Here is a 24,292-nt window from a genome sequence, read left to right on the forward strand (position 1 = left end):
TCCATTCCCTATGATTTCATCTCTGACCAATCAGCACTCATGGTTCACTGGCTTCCTCCCACCCACCATGTTGTCCTTAAAAACTCTGAAGGCAGAATGCTCGTGGATACAGATGTGAGTAATAATAAAACTCTGGTCTCCCGCACAGCCAGGTCTGCATGAATTTATCTTTCCCTATTGCAATCCCCCTGTCTTGAGAAATCGTCTCTGTCTAGGCAGCAGGCAAGGTGAACCCACTGGGCAGTTACAATGCCATCTATCTTTAAATTAATTATTGAAATTGTCAGGTTTATCATGTTATTTATTGTTTTTCCCGTCTATTCTTGTTCCTTTACTACTACTCTACCACTTTAATTTGGATTTAAAAAGTTTTTGTTTGTTCATTTATTTTTTGAGAGGGAGTCTCACTCTGTCGCCCAGGCTGGAACGCAGTAGCGCGATCGCTGCTCACTGCAACCTGATTCCCTGGTTCAAACAATTCTCCTGCCTCAGCCTCCCCAGAAGCTGGAATTACAGGCACGTGCCACCACGCCTAGTTAATTTTTGTTTTTAGTAGAGACGGGGTTTCACCATGTTGGCCATGACGGTCTCAATCTCCTGACCTCCTGATCCACCCGTCTTGGCCTCCCAAAGTGCTAGGATTACAGGCGTGAGCCATTGCACCTGGCCAGGCATGCTCTACTTTGCCTAGGTATTTTTAGTAGAGATGGTGTTTCATCATGTTGGCCAGGCTGGTCTGGAACTCCTGGCCTCAAGTGGTCCACCCGGCTCGGCCTCCCAAAGTGCTGGGATTACAGGCATACAGGCATGAGCCACTGCATCCAGCCTTGGATTAATAAAGTTTTTTATTTCACTTTTCTTCCATATTAAGTTTTTAATATCTTTTAAATTATTGTTTAGTTATTAAGCTGGATTTTGTGATTACATAATGCATATTTGATTTATTACATTCTACTTTTTTCTTTTTTTTTTCTCTTGAGAGTCTCGCTCTGTTGCCCAGGCTGGAGTGCAGTGGCGCGATCTCGGCTCACTGCAATGCCCGCCTCCCAGGTGCAAGCTATTCTTGTGCTTCAGCATCCCAAGTAGCTTGGATTACAGATGCGTGCCACCATACCTGGCTAATTTTTGTATTTTCAGTAGAGGTGGGTTTCACCATGTTGGCCAGGCTGATCTCGAACTCTTGACCTCAAGTGATCCACTCTCCTCAGCCTCCCAAAGTACTTGGATTACAGGTGTGAGCCACCACGCCCAGTCTATTACATTCTACTTTAATACTTTCGTAGTACCCCCTAAATAAAACATTTATGATAGCATAACTCCATCTACCATTTCTTGCCCTTGTACTTTTGATATATATTTTACTTTTTCATATGTTATAAATTGTATAGAATTTTTAAAATTAACTGTCAGTACGAATTTCTATTTACCCTTTCTTTACTCCTTATGCTACCCTCCAGTCCTCTGTAGCCACCAAGGATCATTTTCCTTCATCCTGAAAAATTACCTGGTGTGTTTCTTAATAGAGTAGTTCTTCTGACAATAAATGTCTTCTTTTTTTTTCTTCTGAAACCATGTTTATTTCATCTTCAATTCTGAAAGATAATTTCACTGAGCCTAGATTCTAGGTTGTCAGTATTTTTTCTTTCAGCACTTTAAGATGCCATTCAATTATCTTCTAACTTTTCGCTGGGCACAGTGGCTCATGCCTATAATCCCAGCACCTTGGGAGGCTTAGGCGGAAGGATCGCTTGAGCCCAGCAACTCAAGACCATCCTGGACAACAAAGTGAGACCTTGTATCTACAAAAAAATTTTAAAAATTAGCTGGGCATGGTGGTATGTGCCTGTGGTACCCGCTTCTCAGAAAGCTGAGTCAGGAGCATCACTTATGCCCAGGTGTTTGAGGTTGCAGTAACCCATGATTGTACCACTGCATTCCAGTCTGGGTGAGAGAGTAAGATCCCATCTCAAAAAAAGGAACTGCCTCAGCAATTACGGAGGCTGGCATCAGGGGTGGTGGCATGTATCTATAGTCCCAACTACTCAGGAAGATCACTTGAGCCCAGGAGTTCAAGGTTGCAGTGAGCTATGATTGTGTTACTGCACTCTGGCCTGGGCGACAGAGTAAAATCCTGTCAAAAAAAAAAAACAAACAAAAAACCCTGGAAGTATAATTATAATGTCAAAGAAAATACAAATTTAAAACTTTCGGGCCAGGCATGGTGGTTCACACCTGTACCAATCCCAGCACTTTGGGAGGCCAAGGCAGGCAGATCACGAGATCAAGAGATTGAGACCATCCTGGCCAACATGGTGAAACCCTATCTCTACTAAAAGTACAAAAATTAGCTGGGCGTGGTGGCGCCGCCTAGCTACTCAGGAGGCTGAGGCAGGAGAATTGCTTGAACCCGGGAGGCAGAGATTTCAGTGAGCCGAGATCGCGCGACTGCACTCCAGCCAGTCGCGCAATTGGCTGTTCTAGTAGATATTATCAAATTACCCCTCAAAAAGGCTGTAAAAATGGGGCCTCTGCAAAAAGTAAACATTTTTTCTAGCAACTGCCTTTATAAGCATTTAGGTAAAAATATTTTGTCCTTCTATTCTCTTTGAAAGATTGATTTTCATTCTTTATTTGACCAATTTGCAACAGTTGACAGAATTAATTACCCCTTTTTCCACGAAACACATTCTTCACTTGTCTTCTGGTTTTTTTTTTTTTTTTTTTTTTTTTTGAGACAGAGTCTCACTCTGTTGCTCAGGCTGGAGTGCAGTGGCACGATCTCGGCTCACTGCAACCTCTGCCCCCTGAGTTCAAGCAATTCTCCTGCCTCAGCATCCCTAGGAACTGGGATTACAGGCGTGCACTACCACACCTGGCTAGTTTTTGTATTTTTAGTAGAGACAGGGGTTTTGCCATGTTTGTCAGGCTGGTCTTGAACTCCTAACCTCAAGTGATCCACCTGCCTGGCCTCCCAAAGTGCTGGGATTATAGGTGTGAGACATCGTGCCAGGCCTCTTCACTTGTCTTCTAAGGTAGGATGCTCTTGGGGTTTTCCTTAGAACACTCTGGACTCTCCTTTTAAGAGACAGGGTCTTGCTCTGTTGCCTAGGTTGGAGTGCAGTGGGATGATTATAGCTTACTGAAGTCTCCAACTCCTAGGCTCACAGGATCCTCCCACCTCAGCCTTCTGAGTAACAGACTATAGGCACATGGCACCATGCCCAGTTAATTTTTAAAATTTTAATTAATAATTTATTTTGAGGCCGGGCGCGGTGGCTCACGCCTGTAATCCCAGCACTTTGGGAGGCCGAGGCGGGCGGATCACAAGGTCAGGAGATCGAGACCATGGTGAAACCCCGTCTCTACTAAAAAATAGAAAAAAATTAGCCGGGCGCAGTGGCGGGCGCCTGTAGTCCCAGCTACTCGGGAGGCTGAGGTAGAATGGCGTGAACCCGGGAGGCGGAGCTTGCAGTGAGCCGAGATTGCGCCACTGCACTCCAGCCTGGGCGACAGAGCGAGACTCCGTCTCAAAAAAAAAAAAAAAAAAAAAAAAAAAAAATAATAATAATAATAATAATTTATTTTGAGATGGAGTCTCACTCTGTCTCCCAGGTTGGAGTGAAGTGGCACAATCTCGGCTCACTGCAACCTCTGCCTCCTGGGTTCAAGGGATTCTCCCGCCTCGGCCTCCCGAGTAGCTGAGATTACAGGCGCCAGCTGTCACACCCGGCTACTTTTTGTAATTTTAGTAGAGATAGGGTTTCACTGTGTTGGCCAAGTTGGTCTCGAACTCCTGACCTCAGCTGATCCGCCCACCTTAGCCTCCAAAGTACTTGGATTACAGACAAGTTTTTTAGTTTTTATTTTTGTAGAGACAGGGTCTTGCTAGGTTGCTCAGGCTGTTCTACAAACTCCTGGATTCAAGTGACCTTCCTGTATTTGGTCTCCCAAAGTGGACTCTCTTTTGCAATCTTCCTTCTTGGTTCCTCCTGTCTCCTTGCATTCTGAAAACTGAAAGGTTCTAGGTGTTAGTCTTTGGTCCTCTCTCTACCTACACTCATTCCCTTGGTTGGATCTCATTCAGTCTCATGGATTTAAATATCTTCTCTCCATTTGGATGTCTAAGAGAAATCTAAAAATGTCTAAAGCTGAATTCATAATCTTTTTCCTTTTTTTTTTTTTTTTTGAGACAGAGTCTCACTCTGTTACTGAGGCTGGACTGCAGTTGTGCAATATCAGCTCACGACAACCTCCACCTCCTGGATTCAAGCAATTCTTGTCTCACAGCCTCCCATGTAGCTGGGATTACAGGCACTTGCCACCATGACCAGCTAATTTTTGTATTTTTAGTAGAGATGGAGTTTCACCATGTTGGCCAGGCTGGTCTTGAAACTCCTGGCCTCAGGTGATCCACCTGCCTCAGCCAACCAAAGTGCTAGCATTACAGGTGTGAGCCACCACACCCAGCCTCGAATTCATAATCTTAACCCCAAAACCTAGTCCTTCTACATTTTACCTTATTTCACCTCAGCGAATGGCAATCCCATCTCTCCAGGTGCTCAAAGCAAATCCTTGCTTTCTTTCTTTTACATTCCAAGTTCCTCTCTTCATTAAGGTTTCTGTTCAGGTCGGATGCCCAAAGAAATCTCTCTTACCACATTTCTGAGACAACACTCTCCCACCTCCCAGCATCACTGCCTATACTCTTAGCTTGCCTATTTTTAAAACATAGCATGTCATAATCTCTAAAATTAGCCTATGTATTTCTTTACTTGATCGTTGTCTCCTCCACCAGAGTATGAGTTAAAGCAGAAATTTTGCTGGTTTACTGGGGTATCTCTAGCATCTAACAGCAGTGCTGTTGGCATAGTGGCCACTCAATAATTATTTGCTCCATGAATGAATGATTTATGCAACTCATACATAGATACTGTCAAAATCCAGCCTGTTTAGATGGTAAAGGTGGTAGATTTAGAGATGAAACATCAGATATGGGGCCTATACCAGCTACAACTATGCAGCTTTGGGTGTTATCCTTCAAAGTCTATCCCTGTCTGTAAAATGGGGTTTCTGCCATCTTCCTCAACAAATAAGAAAGCTGGAACAGTCAATATCTATTTGGTAGTATAAGACAAAAGATTCACTATCTGTAATTTACCAGAAACATTTCCTTCAATTTTCTTCTTAATTTCACCTGTTTAGGTACAACACGAGACAGTGTGTTTTAGGGTTATTATTATGACATCATTATATTACTAAGTCTGTGCCTTTAACATATCACTTGTGCAAACTTTAAGAATAGTAACTTTAAGGCCATGCACGCTGGCTCATGTCCATTATCCCGGCATTTTGGGAGGCCGAAGCAGACTAATCCCTTGAGATCAAGACCAGTCTGGTCAACATAGTGAAACCCCAACTCTATCAAAAATAGAAAAGTTAGCTGGCATGGTGGCATGAGCCTGTGGTCCAAGCTACTCGGGGGCTGAGGTGGGAGGATCATTTGAACCCAGGAGGCAGAGGCTACAAAGACCGGAGATCCTGCCACTGCACTCCAGCCGGAGCGACATAGCGAGACTCTGTCTCAAAAACAAACAAAAAACAAAACCTATATATATATATATATTAGAAATAATTACCAGAAACAGAAAATCACGAGATTATCTAATCCCATATATGGAGTTACTATAAATAACCTCAGAATTTAGAAATAAGAAAAAAAATACTAAAAGCCCCCAAATTAATAAAAAATCAGTTTTAGGCCAGGTGCGGTGGCTCACGCCTGTAATCCCAGCACTCTGGGAGGCTGAGGCGGGTGGATCACAAGGTCAGGAGTTCAAGACCAGCCTGGCCAAGATGGTGAAACCCCCTCTCTACTAAAAATACAAAAATTAGCCGGGCGTGGTGGCGGGCTAACTAGGTGGCGCCTGTAATCCCAGCTACTTGGGAAGCTGAGGCAGAGAACAGATTGAACCCAGGAAGCGGAGGTTGCAGTGAGCCAAAATGGCCACTGCACTCCATCCTGGGCCACAGAGTAAGACTCCGTCTCAGAAAAGAAAAAAAAAAAAAGTTTTAGATGAGCTCTGCCATTAGTTGAAACAGGCCACCGTCAGAAACAGCCTGTAAAATAAACCCGGTATCTAGTCAAGTCCTAAGTGACCTGAACCACGCCATCTTCAGGACCATACTGAGATGACTGTAACCTGAGCGCGGTTCCTCCAGCAGAGCAGGCACATTCATCGGACTCAGTAACTCTCAAGGGGCCAGTCCTCTCCAGCATCCCAGCTGCCCTGTCAGGCTCCCCAGGGAATCGCCCATCTTATTCCCTCTCCAGCGTGGACGCCTAAGGGGAGGGAGCATCCCTCCTCGAGGGTCAACTGGCATCTAGCTTATGAAGCCCGCGTGGATTCTCCAACCCCAGACCTGCGGCGGGGCGGGGACGTAGGGGTGACAAAATCCAGACTACGACCCTCCCTGAGCCCTGGCAAACACGGGGTGACCCCAACACCAAGGAGGCCATGAGCGCTCCAGCTATGACACTCCTTCCAGCTCGGAGGGGCCTGAAACAGCGGGCTGCGCTTTACCCAGGGCTGAGCTTCAGATTCAGCTGAGGAGATTCTAAAAGCCCGGTACTGGGCCCAGACCCAGGCCCTCCAGAGCAGAACGCAGAGGGGCCCGACCCCAGTCTGGTGGCGTAGGTGTGTGACAAAGTATGAAGGCGCGCCAAGCTATCCAGTTTCACATGTGCTGTCGAGTCCAGCGCCCGCCACGCTCCAGGGTGGGGACCCGCCCAAAACTCCCTGGAAGCCAGGCGATTGAGATCCCGCCACCGCGTCCCCAAAGACTGGGCGGATACTGGAGAAGCGCCTCCCGAACCCGCCAAACTGTCTCCCGCGAGACTGTCCCGCCCCAGCCCCGCCCCGTAACTCTACTCCCTGATTGGCTGGAATTGGGGCCGGGTACCAGAGTCCTTTCCAGCTTAGTCTTCGGCCGGGTTTCCCGCCGAATGCAAAGGCGCACCGTGGACTGGCTCTTTCTTTCCGCCACTCATATCCGCCAGCCATTCATCACCGATTTTCTTCATCTTCCCCTCCCTCTTCCGTCCCTCAGGCCCCGACCCTTTAGCTCTCAGCTGGTTAAGGGACGCCAGGCCTTCCGGGCTGCGCATGCGCTGCCGCGTCTGCCAAGAAGCGGGCAGGGGCGCAGGCGCAGTAGTGTGATCCCCTGGCCAGTCCCTAAGCACGTGGTTTGGGCTGTCCTGCTTGGCTGCGGAGGGACTGGAACCTCGATATTGGTGGTGTCCATCGTGGGCAGCGGACTAATAAAGGCTATGGCGCCAGCAGAAATCCTGAACGGGAAGGAGATCTCCGCGTAAGCACCTGACATTTTTGTTGAGTGTGGGGCTGTGGACTAGGGCTCTGAGGGTGTACAGGTCCCCCGGACCCATTTTTTGCGGGAGGGACACTTGTAACGGAAGAGTTAGGCCCATAATACCTGAAGACCTGCAGCCAAAGAAGGAGATCCCGAGCACAACCTGCGTTTGCAAGTGGACTGCTTAGTGGCTGTAAGCCGCTGGCTCCTGTGCTTCGGGGAAAAGTCCTGTGCCGACTATACTCCCAAACGCGCAGCTGCTGGTGACTTTCTGCCGAGAGAGGGTAGTTTCGGCTTCCTGGAGACCCCCTAGTCAGAACTCAGAAATCCAATCTACTTAGTTCCCGTTAATTTGGAGGTGAGTAGATGGAGACTAGTGAGGTGACAAGGCTTCACAAGACCACAAGGCTGATAATGACAGAGGGTCCTTCCAGCTCATAGCTTTTCCCACTATATCATGGTCTTATCATATGCTAAGTGAAATCTAATACATTTTTCCTTTCTCTTCAATCTCGTGCTTCTCTCTAACAGCCTTCTCTGTGCCCTGGCCCTAGAGTTACTTGAAACTTAATTTGGCTCCTGAGTCCTGAGAATATTCTGCTTTCCACTTGACCTCTGCCTGTTCTACCCTTGCGGGACATCTGATTGCTTAATTAGTGGGTATCGTTGCCATCTTTACTCCCAGGAAGTAACACTGGCAGCTTTTTGTCTGGGAGGTGACTGGTGAGGAAAAATGAGAGTAGAAGGAAGAGGGAAAGATATATTCTATCTAGTAGAGGAAGGAGGGAAAGATATATTCTGTGTGACGTTACTGAGTTTGCTCTTGGGACCTTTCACATCACCAGTTATTTAAGTAACTGTTGCCAGTCACAGCAGTTACTAAATTGTAATTGTCCTGTAACTCCTAACTTTGTAATAGAGGTTTTTGAGTGAATTACAAAGTCATTGGTGGTGAAAAGACTGGGCCCAGTGTCTCATGCCTGTAATTCCAGCACTTTGGGAGGCCAAGGCAGGTGGATCACCTGAGGTCTGGAGCTCAAGACCAGCCTATCCAACATGGTGAAACCCCATCTCTACCAAAAATACAAAAGATTAGCAGAGTGTGGTGGCAGGTACCTGTAATCCCAGCTACTTGGCAGGCTGAGGCAGGAGAATCGCTTGAACCCAGGGCTGGGGGGGGGCGGAGGTTGCAGTGAGCCAGATGCACCTTTGCATTCCAGCCTGGGCAACAAGAGCGAAACTCTGTCTAAAAAAAAAAAAGAAATCACAATACTTATTGCCTAGTGCTTTTCAAATGTGGCTTGCTAAACTGTATTTCTGCGTGACTTTTCTTTTTTGTTTGCCTGTATTCGAACTTCCTTTTCCAGTGGCTTTTTTTTTTGATATAAAAATCTTCCTTTTAGAAGGACTGTGAAGAGATAATTCAGTGCATAATAACAGTGTAGATAATTTACTGCAACAATAATGCACCTTGGCCGGCACTGAGAACAGGTGCTCACTGAATATGCTTTCGTTGATTGGAGAGCAAATTAAATATGGTTATCAACTCCATAAGGGCAAATACATGTATTGTCTTATTTTTGTCTATATCCTAAACACCTAGAAACCCTCTTTGATGCCTTACTACTTGTGTGGTTTTAAGCAAATTAATTAACCTCTGTGTGCCAAAGTTTCCTCATATGTTAAGTAAAAGTCATGTCTAGGTTATTGGGATGTCAGTAGAATTAAATGGGTTCCTAACAGATGATCATTTAGAATTATTTCTGGCACATAATAAGTATTCGATATATGTTGTATTAATGATCAGTAATTAGTTAATGTATATATGAATGATTCATTATCTTTTTTTTTTTTTTTAACGTGGTAGCTGCTGCCTTGAGATCTATTTTTTTTTTTTTTTTTTTGAGATGAAGTCTTGCTGTGTCCAATTTGACTCGCTGCAACCTCTGTCTCCTGCGTTCAAGCAATTCTCTCTCTCACATCAGCCTCCCGAGTAGCTGGGATTACAGGTGCCTGCCATCACGCCTAGCTAATTTTTTTTTTTTTTTTTTTGAGATGGAGTTTCACTCTTGTCACCCAGACTGGAGTGCAATGGCGTGATCTCAGCTCACTGCAACCTCTGCTTCCTGGGTTCAAGCGATTCTTCTGCCTCAGCCTCCCAAGTAACTGGGATTACAAGTGTGCCACCATGTCCAGCTAGTTTGTTTGTTTGAGACAGAGGTTCACTCTTGTTGCCCAGGCTGGAGTGCAGTGGCACAATCTCGGCACACTGCAACCTCCACCTCTCAGGTTCAAGTGATTCTCCTGCCTCAGCCTCCCAAGTAGCTGAGATTACAGGCGTGTGCCACCCCGCCCGGCTAATTTTTGTATTTTTAGTAGAGACAGGCTTTCACCATGTTGGTCAGGCTAGTCTCTAAATCTTGACCCACCCTGATCCACCCACCTTGGCCTCCCAAAATGCTGGGATTACAGGCGTGAGCGACCGCACCGGTCCTAGAATTTCTTAAAAATCCAGCCCACTTCCCGCATTTCATCCTGCGGATTAGGAAATCATTGGAGACCAGAAAAGTGGTGTGATTTGTCCAAGGGTGAATGGCAATGGCTCAATGTCGTCACTCAGTATATGATGTTATTCATTCTTTTTTTTTTTTTTTTTTTTTTTTTTTTTTTTTTGAGACGGAGTCTCGCTCTGCCGCCCAGGCTGGAGTGCAGTGGCCGGATCTCAGCTCACTGCAAGCTCCGCCTCCCGGGTTCACGCCATTCTCCTGCCTCCGCCTCCCGAGTAGCTGGGACTACAGGCGCCCGCCACCTCGCCCGGCTAGTTTTTTGTATTTTTTAGTAGAGACGGGGTTTCACCATGTTAACCAGGATGGTCTCGATCTCCTGACCTCGTGATCCGCCCGTCTCGGCCTCCCAAAGTGCTGGGATTACAGGCTTGAGCCACCGCGCCCGGCCCAATGTTATTCATTCTAACCAGCACTTACTACTTGCTAAAAGGAATTTCATAAGCTTTTCTTTCTTTCTTTCTTTTTTTTTTTTTTCCAGACAGGGTCTCGCTCTGTTGTTCAGGCCGGAGTGCAATGGCATGATGTTGTCTCACTGTAACCTCTGTCTCCTGGGTTCAAACGATTCTCCCACCTCAGCCTCCCAGGTAGCTGGGACTACGGGCATGTACTACCATGCCCAGCTAATTTTTGTATTTTTAGTAGAGATGGGGTTTCACCATGTTTGTCAGGCTGGTCTTGAACTCCTGACCTCAGGTTTCACCATGTTGGTCAGGCTGGTCTTGAACTCCTGACCTCAAGTGATCTGTCCGCCTCAGCCTCCTAAAGTGCTAGGATTACAGGCATGAGTCACTGCGCCCAGCGCTTTGCTTTTTCTTTGTAGTCTTCCTCTCATTACCATGTTTCCCACCCTGCTGAGAATGCTATCCCTGACTTTCGTCCTCTTCTATTATTCTCCTTTTATACCTTCCTGGGATCCCGAACATTGACAGAGTTCAGCATTCCAGATTCCTTCTCTACCTGCTCTACTCTGTGGGAAACTGGGTACTTACATGATGGATTTAGTTGCCAAATTATCTTTCTTTGGAAGTAAAAGCCCCATTTCTTCCTCACGGGGAATTCTAAGGTTGCAGCCTGAATTTGACAACTGGAGGAAGGTCTGAGAGGTAGAGACAAGTATCTGTTCTTTGTGGGTATTTATTCACTTACTCAACAAATAGCTGTGTGTGTCCTCTAAGCCAGGCAATCTTCAAAGCTCTGAGACTCTTAACAGTGAACAGCCCAAATCCCTACTCTCGTGAAATTTGCATACTGATGGGTAGAGACAGACGTTGAAATAGGTGAAACAAATTGTGAGCTGGTGGGAAGCACAAAGAGAACACCAGAGCAGAAAAGAGGGACAGGAATTTCTGTGGCTTGGTGGCTGCAATTTTAAATATGGGAGTCATAGTCTTTGTAAAAGTGACTTATGGGCAAAGACTTGAAGGAGGTGGAGCCATAAGCCTGCCAATTTTGTGGGGGAAATAGCTCCTGACCAAAAACACAGCCTGTGCCATGGACCTTTGTCCTCACCAGTTAGTAAATTACTGCTTTGGGGGTCAATGGCAATGGCCCTGTGAGAAGCTGACTGAGTAGAGGCTCCTGAGTAGAGGAACTTGACCCTGCCCTGGGCAGAAGTCTTTTAAAAGATTATGCAAAGTGGCCGGGCAGTGGCTCAAGCCTGTAATCCCAGCACTTTGGGAGGCCGAGACAGGCAGATCATGAGGTCAGGAGATCGAGACCATCCTGGCTAACACGGTGAAACCCCGTCTGTACTAAAAAATACAAAAAACTAGCTGGGCGAGGTGGCGGGCACCTGTAGTCCGGAGAATGGCGTTAACCTGGGAGGCGGAGCTTGCAGTGAGCCGAGATCTGGCCACTGCACTCCAGCCTGGGTGACAGACCAAGACTCCGTCTCAAAAAAAAAAAAAAGGTTATGCAAAGTGGGAGAAGGATGTGCATTAGATAGTGTTGGAAGACCCACCTTGCTTTGTAGACAAGAAAGCATAGTTGTTCTGTAAGTACGCCTTTCAAAGTGGGGCTTACTACAGTTATATGATTTCTTTGGTTTTCCCTTCCCTTAATTTGCTATAATTAAGCCTGCTCTCTCCATTGGTGGCATTTTTCTTGATTAAGTCTCCTTTCTAAAGAGACTGGTTGTGAAGAGGCAGATGGTTTGAGTAGGTGCTGCGAGTGTTTGCTGGCCAAGTGCAGGGCAAGTTGGGTATGTTTGTAAGCTCGCTGTGGATGGTAGCTCCAGAGCCTAAGCACGGTGCTGCCTCCTTCTCTGTGCATCACTGGGTCATGCAATTTACCTCTGTGCCTTAGCTTCTGTATATTGGAGTAGTAATGTCACCTAACTCATAAGGTTGTTTGAATTAAATGAGTTAATACCTATAAAGCATTTAGAGAAGTCGTTGGTACACGGTAAGTTTTAGTAAATAGGTACTTAGAAAGTACTCATTGAATAAAAAAGTTATGTGTGTCTTTATCCAGCCTGTACCTTTGGGAGCTGGCTTATAATCTTGAGACTTAAAATTAGAATTTATCCTAGTGATCAAAGATAAAAGTTTGGAACCTTGGCTGTACATTTTAGCTACAGGGCTAGAAGAACTGTTTTTGTAAAAATAATTTGCCTGCCATAGTGAAGGGCAGGTCTTCTTGGTTACTGAGTTAACATGGATAAGGCTTTTACTTTGTCTTGTAGATTAAATACATGTAGGCCCTTTTATGCTTGAAAAGATTTGCCTGGACAGGGCGTGGTGGCTCATGCCTGTAATCCTAGGACTTTGGGAGGCCAAGGCAGGTGGATCACCTGAGGTCAGGAGTTGGAGACCAGCTTGACTAACATGGTGAAACCCCGTCTCTAGTAAAAATACAAAACTAGCAGGGTGTGGTGGCACATGCCTGTAATCCCAGCTACTCCAGAGGCTGAGGCAGGAGAATGGCTTGAACCTGGGAGGAGGAGGTTGCAGTGAGCCGAGATGGCACCATTGCACTCCAGTCTGGGCAACAAGAGCAAAACTCCATCTCAAAAAAAAAAAAAAAAAAAATTTGCCTGTAATGAACTCCAAAGTGCAGGTTGCTCAAAAGTTACATGGAACCTTGACTGTCATAGCTGGATTGTTTCTGGAAGCCTGTGCAGGAGAGGTCAGAGTTCCAGAGAGGCTGGGACCTTCAGCTAGGACTCCAGCCAGGCTGTTGGGCAGGTAGCCGCGATAGTGCAGCAGAGCCCTGAGCTGGCAGCCAACTGCTATGGTCATGGCACCTGATTGGGGATGTGGTTTGCAAATAAGGGTCTGTCCTTGTCCATCAGGGGGGTTGGGATCAGGCAGTTTGGGATTTGGGTAGTGAGGTTCTGAGCAGAGGTGTATGGTTCCCTGTTACATCCCCTATTTTCATGAAGAATCTTCTAGAAGGAAAGCTGGCTTAGCACAGAGGAGGGTCCTTGGAGTGGAGGGAAATGGCTCCCTTCTCCTCTAATTGACTCAGTAGAGGTTGGTAGAATAGAGGTTAGGGGGCAGGGACTGCTTGTGTGGCCTTGGAAAAGTTAGCCTCACTTTCCTCTCTGTGCAGTAGGGATGATGAGAACTGTCTACTTCCTGAGGTTGCCCCAAGGATTAAAAGAATGTAAGACTCTCAAAACAAGCTTCTGTGACATCCCATCCACAGTGCAGAAGGCCCCCATTCCCCCTGCACTGTGCAGTTGGCTCTCCTTTGCTCCCCTTAATTGACCAAAAAGCAGCTTCTGGCACCTTGTAAATCCTTGACCTCGAAGAAGTGGGTGGCTAAAGTCAAGAATCCTCAGACGCTCAGCTACTACCCTTCCCCTCAATTTTGCAGTTTATGACACTTTAGCCAGAAGCTAAGTGACTTGCGCAGGTGTTCCAAGGTTGGTGGCAGAGGCTCGATGGTGCATTTCTTTCCCTACCATGGGCTTGTCATTGGCTTGCTAGAAGGAATTGCAAACTTCTACCCCCCAGCAGGAGACACCCGGACTTTGGTTCTCCCTGAGGCCTTTCCATTGTGAGGAAATCATTCCACCCCTCAGTCTGGTTGGGAAGCACCCAAACAGATTCTCTTCAAAAAGTCATTTTTGAGGTTATAGTCCAATTTTGACTGGTTGGAGACAGGTCAGACCTACTTACTTTGCTGGCTCAGCCTTTTTTTTTTTTTTTTTTTTTTTTTTTTTTTTTTTTTTTTTGCCCCTCACCACAAGCCTGGACAGGAGACGGACTGCTTGGTATCTGATGATTGAGAAGTCCCAGGAGATAAGGGAGCATTTCTGTGAAAGGTTTTGCCAGAGCATGTCAGGAACTTAATCTTAATCTTGACTGCAATGAATGAGTTAACATGATAAGTGATCTTTGGGTTTAGGTGCCCAAATACCAGCCCCTCCTTAGTTAGCAGCCTTTTAGACCTAACCTTTTCTACCTAAGGTTTTCTTTAGTCTTTTTGAAAAGCAGGAAGGCCAGGTCCTTGTGAGGCTTTTCTCATTATGAGCTCTTGGCAGGTTCTTCCCTCCAAGTGGAGAACCCTTACCTTCTCCATTCTTTCTACATTCCCCTCTGATGACCCAGAGGCCTGCAAGGGACCTAGAGTTGTTCATTGGAGCCCTAGTCAGCTCTAGTGGCCACATCTATGGTTAGGTAATCCTCCAATGGTGAGACTAATTCTCAGACTTAGAATTAGGGGTCTGCCTGTTCTCACCAGCAGACCTGCTGGTGTCACCTCTCCTTTGTTGACATATAGTTAAGCATAGCTTCTTACAGATCCTCGTACTCAGAGCCAACCCTGTCTTGTCTCAAAACTCTTGCTACTGGCAGAAGGTGATAAAATTGTGGCCTAGAGGCCACATGTTTTTTGTTTGGCTTACAGAATTAGATTACTTCCCAACACATTTATTACTTTACAACATTGGATTACTTCCCAACACATTTATGCCTGTAGTTACACATAAAAATCTGGATGCCTGACTTTTTGAAAGGTATGAAAAGTTTAGCAATACTATGCTGTCTATTCTTCATGCCACCAATTCGTTGGATCTGAGTAGATGCTGCCTGCCCCCTTCATCCTTGAGTGGGTGGGGGTGGGGGAGGTGGGACCTCATTGTTCAGGAATCCTACCACACTTGGTTGCCTGTACCAGGACTCCGAAGGTGCTTTTCTCTTTGAGACCTTTTTCTGAATGAACATAACGGTCCACTTTTAAAATCCTAAATTTTATAAAGCCTTAACCAATCCAACCCAGTCCATTTATTGCACTAGATCAGAGGTTATCAAATGGGGCAGTTTTTTACTCCCTCTACCTCAGGGCATTGGGCATGCCTGGAGTCTTTTGGATTGTCATACGGGGAAGGGGTGTACTATTGGTATCTAGCGGTAGAAGCCAGGACTGGTGCCGAGCATCCCGCAGTGCACTGGATAGTCCCCTTAACAAAGGATGATCTGGTCCAAATGTCAGTGGTGCTGAGGCTGAAAAACCCTGATCCAGAAGCTTAACGTGAGTTATTGTGTCACTGTGCGTGTGGATTAATGATGGTCTTTACCATTACTAAGAATTATAGGATTCATTAAAATTTTACACTATTCTGACTTATTTTCATGTCATAAATATCAAGCAGTTTACCTTTGCTTTCTAAGGGCTTTGAGTTAGAGAGAATTGGATAGAAGAACTTTACATTGTAAACTTCCAATGAAGCATAAAATAGTTTCCTCACATTAAGCTTTCAAATATGTATTTCAGATACCTGTCAAGTTTGGTAAATGTTTGGGTTAAATTATAATAATTTTTTGGTAAATATTCTTCAGTGTAATAATAGTACTATTATCAATTGACTGTCTTGTATACTGATATAATACAGCTTTTGCTATATTAGTGATAGGTGAAAATCAGTTTTCTTTCAACGAGAAGGTTAATTTAGTGTTTTAATTTGACTTAAATGACTATGAATTTGAAATACATGTATTTCTTAGAACACTAGGTGGCCTCGCAATCACAATTATTTTTACAAGGAACTACATATTAAGTTTTTAAACTTTTTTTGAAGGTTTTTTTTTTTTTTTTTTCCAGATGGAGTTTCGCTCTTGTTGCCTAGGCTGGAGGGCAGTGGCACGATCTTGGCTCACGGCAACCTCTGCCTCCCGGGTTCAAGCGATTCTCCTGCCTCAGCCTCCCAAGTAGCTGGGACTACAGGCATGCGCCACCACGCCCGGCTAATTTTTTTTTTTTTTGTATTTTTAGTATAAACGGGGTTTCACCGCTCAGACTGTGTCAAACTCCCGAGCTCAGGTGATCCACCTGCCTCAGCCTCCCAAAGTGATGGGATTACAGGCGTGAGCCACCGTGCCCGGCTGAAGTATTTTTTAGTAGTATGAAAATTGTTAATGAACAAATGAAATAAATCAACAAATAAACAAAATGGGAATAAAACATATTAAGTAAAACATTTGCGTTCTGCATTTTAAAAATCTTATAACAGCCGGGTGTCGTGGCTCATGCCTGTAATCCCAGCACTTCGGGAGGCCGAGGCAGGCGGATCAGGAGGTCAGGAGACAGAGACCATCCTGGCTAACACAGTGAAACTCCGTCTCTACTAAAAATACAAAAAACTGGCCGGGCGCAGTGGCTCAAGCCTGTAATCCCAGCACTTTGGGAGGCCGAGACCGGTGGATCACGAGGTCAGGAGATCGAGACCATCCTGGCTAACATGGTGAAACCCCGTCTCTACTAAAAAAAATACAAAAAACTAGCCGGGTGAGGTGGCGGGCACCTGTAGTCCCAGCTACTCGGGAGGCTGAGGCAGGAGAACGGCGTGAACCCGGGAGGCGGAGCTTGTAGTGAGCTGAGATCGGGCCCTGCACTCCAGCCTGGGCGACAGAGCGAGACTCCGTCTAAAAAAAAAAAATCTTGTAACAGTAATCTATTGGGGCAGGGGGATACATTGTGTCCTTGTTTAGAAGAAGACCTGTGTCATGCGCGTCCATGTGAGGAAACCACCAAACGGGCTTTGTGTGGGCAACATGGCTGTTTATTTCACCTGGGTGCAGGCGGGCTGAGTCCCAAAGGAGAGTCAGCCCAGGGAGATAAGGGTGGGGCCCTTTTATAGGATTTGGGTAGGTAAAGGAAAATTACAGTCAAAGGGGGGTTGTTCTTTGGCGGGCTGGAGTGGGGGTCACAGGGTGCTCAGTGGGGGAGCTTTTTGAGCCAGGATGAACCAGGAAAAGGAATTTCACAAGATAATATCATCGCTTAAGGCAAGGACCGGCCATTTTCATTTTTGTGGTGGAATGTCATCGGTTAAGGCCAGGCAGGGCATTTGCACCTCTTTTGTGATTCTTCAGTTACTTCTGGCCATCTGGGCATATACCTGCAAGTCACAGGGGATGTGATGGCTTGGCTTGGGCTCAAAGGCCTGACAACCTGTTTGTTTGTTTGTTTGTTTGTTTGTGTTTGTTTTTTTAGAAGAAGCCCTGTTTTTTGTTGTTGTTGTTTGTTTGTTTTGAAACGGAGTCTCAGTGGGTCACCCAGGCTGGAGCGCAGTGGCAGGATCTCTGCTCACTGCAACCTCCACCTCCTGGGTTCAAACAATTCTCCTGCCTCACCCTCCTTAGTAGCCGAGACTACAGGCGTGCACCACCACACCTGGCTAATTTTTTGTATTTTTTAGTAGAGACAGGGTTTCACCATATTGGCCAGGCTGATCTCAAACTCCTGACCTTGTGATCTGCCCGCCTCGGCCTCCCAAAGTGCTGGGATTATAGGCGTGAGCTATCATGCCCGGCCCAAAGCCTTGTATTTTGAAGGTGAATGTTCTTGCTTCTTCTCTGATCAGTTACTAAAGTTGTTTTTCCTGTGCCTTTGAGAATTATTTGAGAACTACTCTAAGCTTGTGGCACATTTCAGCATTTTTGTTGTCTAAAGGCAGCCTTATTTTAATCATGTACATTTCATGTTGCCTCCTTTGCCTACCATATAGCTTCTGTTGAAATGTCCATGTTATATTTTATTTTTATTTACTTATTTTTCTATATCCATAATAAGAGTTAAAGGTTATATTTTAGCAATGTGTTTTTTTCTCTGTCGTAACATGTTAAAGATTTAAAATTGAGCCATGATGTTAAACAGTGAATTGGAATTTATAATGGATTTCGGCAAGAATGATTATATAAGACTTTGGACCAAAGAGAGCGTGGATGACTGTGTAGGGGTATTGGGCTATGCCCAGCACCACATCTGATTGTCATTCAGGGGAGCAGCTAGGCCTGGAACTGCTGGGGTGTGAACACTGCGGTATTCCCTGTTCTCTTGTCTCAGAGCGAACTGTGGTCTGTATCCAGGTCTAATCCCAGTTAAAAAAAAAAAATCCAATGGTCTATTCTTTTGAGCTATATTATTATAGAGAATACTGATTTGAAAAAACAAGGTCACTAACTAGAAATAAAATTTGAGCTGGGTGCAGTGGCTCATACCTGTAATCCCAGCATTTTTGGTAGGCCAAGGTGGGAGGATCACTTGAGCTCAGTTCAAGATCAGCCTGGGCAACATGGCAAAACCCCATCTCTACAAAAAATACAAAAATTAGATGAGTGTGGTGGTGTGCACCTATAGTCCCAGCTACTTGGGAGGCTGAAGTGGGAGGATGGCTTGAGCCCAGAAGGTGGAGGTTGCAGTAAGCTGTGATTGTGCCACTGCACTTCAGACTGGGCAATAGAGCCAGACCCTGTTCAAAAAAATAAAATAAAATAAAATAAAATAAATAAAAATTGGAAATCTTGGGTATGACTTCTTTCTTGTACCATTCAACATTCTTGATCTTTACTAGGCCAGTCCAAATAATCTATTTCTTGTGTGCCTGTTTATGTCAGTTTTTTGTGACGTGTGGAGAAGTGGAGCTGAGAGTAACCAAATTAGAATGAGGGAAGAGCTGTTTGTGAATGTCCATGTGACAAATGACAAAACTGGTTTTCCAAGAGGGACAGAGCTTGTTCAAGTTGAACGTTGTATCATGTATCATAACTGATATATGATACAGCTGATACATGATAGCAAGGTTGAACTATTCAGGTATTTATTTATGGATGTAATTTCATTTACTTGACATCTTATTGTATTGTTGATGTCCCGCGCGTCCGTGTGAAGAGACCACCAAACAGGCTTTGTGTGAGCAATAAAGCTTTTTAATCACCTGGGTGCAGGCGGGCTGAGTCCGAAAAGAGAGTCAGCGAAGGGAGATGAGTGTGGGGCCAGATAAGTGTGGGGCCGTTTTATAGGATTTGGGCAGGTAAAGGAAAATTACATCAAAGGGGGGTTGTTATCTGGCGGGCAGGAGTGGGGGTTACAAGGTGCTCAGTGGGGGAGCTTTTTGAGCCAGGATGAGCCAGGAAAAGGAATTTCACAAGGTAATATCATCGCTTAAGGCAAGGACCGGCCATTTTCACTTTTTTTGTGGTGGAATGTCATCAGTTAAGTCGAGGCAGGGCATTTGCACTTCTTTTGTGATTCTTTAGTTACTTCAGGCCATCTGGGCGTATACGTGCAAGTCACAGGGGATGCGATGGGCTTGGCTTGGACTCAGAGGCCTGACAGTTGAGAAGTTGTATGTTGGTAAATTGATCGTCTTAGTTTTGCAAGAGGCTATACTTTTTTTCACTCTAATAAGGAGACTGCAGGAGGTTATACTTTTAACCTTGTGTTAAATTCTTTGTAAAGAAAATTCCTTTGTGAATTAGCATGTAATTTGTAAGTTTATGCTGAATTTGGAGGGGGATTCATTGATTTATCATTCAACCTTATGTGGATACCCTGTGGTAATCTTACTAGTGTAGGTTGAGCAAAAGGTGTGTGCTTGAGTTTGTTCCTATAAAATTTTTTCATGACAGCACCTGGAGAGTGGAAATGTGAAAAAAGATGAGGATCAGCGCTTTCTAGAAGTGTTGGTCTAAGTTTTCATTTATTTACTATATGATTTTGAATGCCATCAACTAATACATTTTCAATTATCCCTGAACCCTTTGGTCAGTTAGCGTCAGTAGGAGTTAGAAAAGATCCAGTTGGCCGGGAACGGTGACTCACACCTGTAATCCCAGCACTTTGGGAGGCTGAGATGGGTGGATCACGAGGTCAGGAGTTCGAGACCAGCCTGACCAACATGGTGAAACCCCATCTCTACTAAAAATACAAAAATTAGCTGGGCATGGTGGCACGCGCCTGTAATCTCAGCTACTCCGGAGGCTGAGGCAGCAGAATCGCTTGAACCCAGGAGGCGGAGGTTGCAGTGAGCAGATATCGCACCATTGCACTCCAGCCTGGGCAAAAGAACAAGTCCCCATCTCAAAAAAAAAAAAAAAAGAAAAAGAAAAAAGAAAAAGATCCACATCTACTTGTGGCCTGGAAAATTGATGGGAAGTTCCTGTACATATTAAACCAGATAATGTTCATTCAGTGGTATTTTTATTTTATTTTATTTTTTTTGAAGACGGTCTTGCTCTATCATCCTGGCTGGAGTGCAATGGCACAATCATAGCTCACTGCAGCCTCAACCTCCTGGGTTCTACCCATCCTCCTGCCGCAGCCTCCTGAGTAGCTGGGACTATAGGTGCCTGCCACCACTCCCAGCTAATTTTTTATTTTTTGTAGAGATGGGGTCTCACTATGTTGCCCAGGATAGTCTTAAACTCCTGTTCTAAAGCAATCATCTTGCCTTAGCCTCCCAAAGTACTGAGATTACAGGCATGAACCATTGCCTGCTCCTGGCCAGTGTTTTTGATTTAAAAGAGATACAAGCCGGGCTCAGTGGCTCACGCCTGTAATCCCAGCACTTTGGGAGGCCGAGGTTGTGGATCGCTTGAGCCCAGGAAATCAAGACCAGCTTGGGCAATGGTGAAACCCCATCTCTACCAAAAGTACGAAAATTAGCCAGGTATGGTGGCACACACCTGTAAAGTCCCAGCTACTCAGGAGGCTGGGGCGAAAGGATCGCTTGAGCCCAGGAGGTTGAGGCTGCAGTGAGCCTTGATTGTGCCACTGTACTCCCAGCCTGGGTGACAGAGCGAGACCCTGTGTTAATAAACAAACAAATAAAAGAGAAATACATCTAATAATCTGCATCACTTATCTGTGCTTGGAACATTCAATATTAACTCCACCCTTTCCTTTTTCTCTAGGCAAATAAGGGCGAGACTGAAAAATCAAGTCACTCAGTTGAAGGAGGAAGTACCTGGTTTCATACCAGGCCTGGCAATATTACAGGTATTATGATAGTATATTTCCACTAATGTTGTCTTTGCTTGATTTCTCAATATCATTTCACACCTCTCCCTCTACTTTTCTTTCCTTTTTTTTTTTTTTTTTTTGGCTGCTGTGTAATCTCATGCCTTTTCAGTCTCTCTTGACAGGTTCCCCCTCTTTGGCTCAGTTTCTAAATGTTGGCATATCCCGGCCCTCTGCTCTTCTCTGTGGATACCCTTTCTCTAGGACAGTGTCTCTTAACTTTTGGTCTTAGTAGGGCCCCTTTACAATCTTTTTTTCCCTTTAATTTAATGTATTTATTTATTTACTTTTGAGAGAAAAGGTCTTACTCTGTTGCCAGGCTGGAATGTAGCAGTGCAATCATAACTCACTGTAGCATTGAACTCCTGGCTTCAAGCAGTCCTCCTGCCTCTGCCTGCCAAAGCATTGGCGTTATAGGCGTGAGCCACTGTACTTGGCCCCCTTTACACTCTTAAAGATGTAAGACCTCAAGGAGCTATTGTTTATACAGATTTATCCATTAATGTTTACTGTATTAGAAATTAGGAAGTTTTGGCTGGGCATGGTGGCTCATGACTGTAATCCAGCACTTTGGGAGGCCAAGGTGGGCAGATCACCTCAGGTCAGGAGTTTGAGACCAGCCTGGCCAACATCATGAAACCCCATCTTTTTTTTTTTTTTTTTTTTTTGAGACGGAGTCTCGCTCTGTCGCCCAGGCTGGAGTGCAGTGGCCGGATCTCAGCTCACTGCAAGCTTCGCCTCCCGGGTTTACGCCATTCTCCTGCCTCAGCCTCCTGAGTAGCTGGGACTACAGGCGCCCGCCACCTCGCCCGGCTAGTTTTTGTATTTTTTTTAGTAGAGACGGGGTTTCGCCATGTTAGCCAGGATGGTCTCGATCTCCTGACCTCGGGATCCGCCTGTCTCGGCCTCCCAAAGTGCTGGGATTACAGGCTTGAGCCACCGCGCCCGGCCAGAAACCCCATCTTTATTAAATATACAAAAATTAGCTGGGTGTGGTGGTGGGTGCCTGTAATCCCAGCTACTCGGGAGGCTGAGGCAGGAGAATCGCTTGAACCCGGGAGGTGGAGGTTGCGGTGAGCCAAGATTGTGCCACTGCACTCCAGTCTGGGCAACAGAGATTCCGTCTCAAAAAAAAAAAAAAAAAAGAGAAATTAGGAAGTTTTAAAAATGTTTATTCATTTAAAAATGCCAATAGTAAGCTCATTTATTACATGTTAACATAAATAACATTTTATGGAATAATAACTTTTTTAAAAACAAAATTTAGTGAAAAGAGGCATTATTTTATATTTGTGCACACCTCTTTCCTGTATGGCATAATGGAAGAGAGCTGGAGTCTTATCTGCCTCAGCATTCAGTCTTTTGCTGTGTCCTGGTTTGATTGAAATATATGGAGAAAAATTGGCTTCATACAGATGTGTAGCTGTAAAAGGGAAGAACTTTTTAAATAGTCTTTCCAGGTAATTGTGGGTATTTTTCTTTGATGTTGTACCAGGACTCAGTAAGTAAAGTTTTAAAAGATTAGTTGCAATGTAGAATCTGAAACGCCATCAGTGAACTTTGATACTTTGTTACATCTTCTCAGACTTGCATACTTTGTTACATCAAAATGTTACATTTGGAATGAATATTTACCCCATGCATGGTTTTGTAACATCCTTTGTTCCTCATTTGGAAAATAATAGTTCCCTGAATTATGCAGATCTTCCAAATGTTAACATTTCATTATGCAATATGAAAGAACTGGAATCATTAACATCACCAAGCTCATCAGAGAAGTTTTCAAGTATTGAGAAGCTGTCAAGCTCACAGGGGTGGATAAAAAATTTTAACTTTCACCCAAAACCTCACATTTTATCACTGGCAACAAATACAATTAATTGTTTCTCTGGAAATACCAGGCTCACTTTATTCAGTTTTGAGAAAATATTTGTCAGATACTCAAGCCTTGAATAATCATTGCTTGTCAGTTGTTATTTCAAGTAAAGATGGTGTTCCATATAAAAATGCATTTGTTTCAGCTAACAAGGCAAAAAAGCACGAGTGCAGCCTGGACAACAAAGTGAGACCCCATCTCTACAAAAAAATTAAACAATGAGCCAGGAGTGGTAGTACAGACCTGTGGCCCCAACTGCATGAGAGGGAGGCAGGAGGGTCACTTGAGCCCAGGAAGTCAAGGCTGCAGGGAGTTGTATTCATGCCACTGTACTCCAGCTTGGGTGACAGAGTGAGACCCTGTCTCAAACAAACAAAAAAAGCACAAATACTTTAGTAACAACCACAACCACTGTACTTCTGTATATAGCAGACATGCATTATGAGTGCTTCCCAATTCCTTACATAGACTATTAAAAACACATGCACTCAAGAGTTGAGGTATATATATATATATATATATGTATATATGTTTACTCAGTACAGTGGTACAGTGGCACAATCTTGGTTCACTGCAACCTCCATCTCCCAGGCACAAGTAAGTGATCCTCCCACTCAGTCTCCAGAGTAGCTGGGATTACAGGCATACACCACCATGCCTAATTTTTTTTTTGAGACCGAGTCTTGTTTTATCGCCTAGGCTGGAGTGCAGTGGTGCAATCTTGGCTTACTGCAGCCTCCACCTCCCAGGTTCATGCAGTTCTATTGCCTTAGCCTCCTGAGTAGCTGGGATTACAGGTGCCTGCCATCATGCCCTGCTAATTTTTTTTTTTTTTTTTTTTTGAGACAGAGTCTTGCTCTATCCCCCAGGTTGGAATATAGTGGCGTGATCTCAGCTCACTGAAACCTTTGGCTCCTGGGTTCAAGTGATTCTCATGCCTCAACCTCCCGAGTAGCTGGGATTACAGGTGCCACACCCAGCTAATTTTTGTAATTTTAGTAGAGATAGGGTTTCACCACATTGGCCACGCTGGTCTTGAACCCTTGACCTCAGGTGATCCACCCGCCTCAGCCTCCCAAAGTGCTGAGATTACAGGTGTGAGCCACTGTGCCCGGCCTTAATTTTTTGTAGAGATTTTTGCCTTTTTGCCCAGGCTAGTCTGGAACACTGGGACTCAAAGTGATCCTCCTGTCTCAGCTTCCCAAAGTACTGAGATTACAGGCATGAGCCACTG

At 45.0% G+C, this 24,292-nt stretch overlaps 1 protein-coding gene and 1 pseudogene across 1 annotated transcript in view; one reads left to right on the forward strand and one right to left on the reverse strand.

The window, feature by feature from the left end:
- Positions 1-6,022: 6,022 nt before the first annotated feature.
- On the reverse strand, positions 6,023-7,165 carry LOC140710007 (uncharacterized; annotated as a pseudogene).
- A 34-nt stretch (positions 7,166-7,199) lies between these two features.
- MTHFD1 (methylenetetrahydrofolate dehydrogenase, cyclohydrolase and formyltetrahydrofolate synthetase 1) overlaps positions 7,200-24,292 on the forward strand; it is a 73,562-nt gene continuing 56,469 nt past the window's right edge. The window contains exons 1-2 of the mRNA XM_007986954.3: positions 7,200-7,368; positions 21,077-21,161. Of these exons, the coding sequence (XP_007985145.2) occupies positions 7,328-7,368; positions 21,077-21,161 (126 nt within the window). The 5' untranslated portion in view covers positions 7,200-7,327. The remainder of the gene's footprint in view (positions 7,369-21,076; positions 21,162-24,292) is intronic.

The sequence above is a fragment of the Chlorocebus sabaeus genome, chromosome 24, assembly GCF_047675955.1.
Source record: "Chlorocebus sabaeus isolate Y175 chromosome 24, mChlSab1.0.hap1, whole genome shotgun sequence".
NCBI classification, from domain to species: Eukaryota; Metazoa; Chordata; class Mammalia; order Primates; family Cercopithecidae; genus Chlorocebus; species Chlorocebus sabaeus.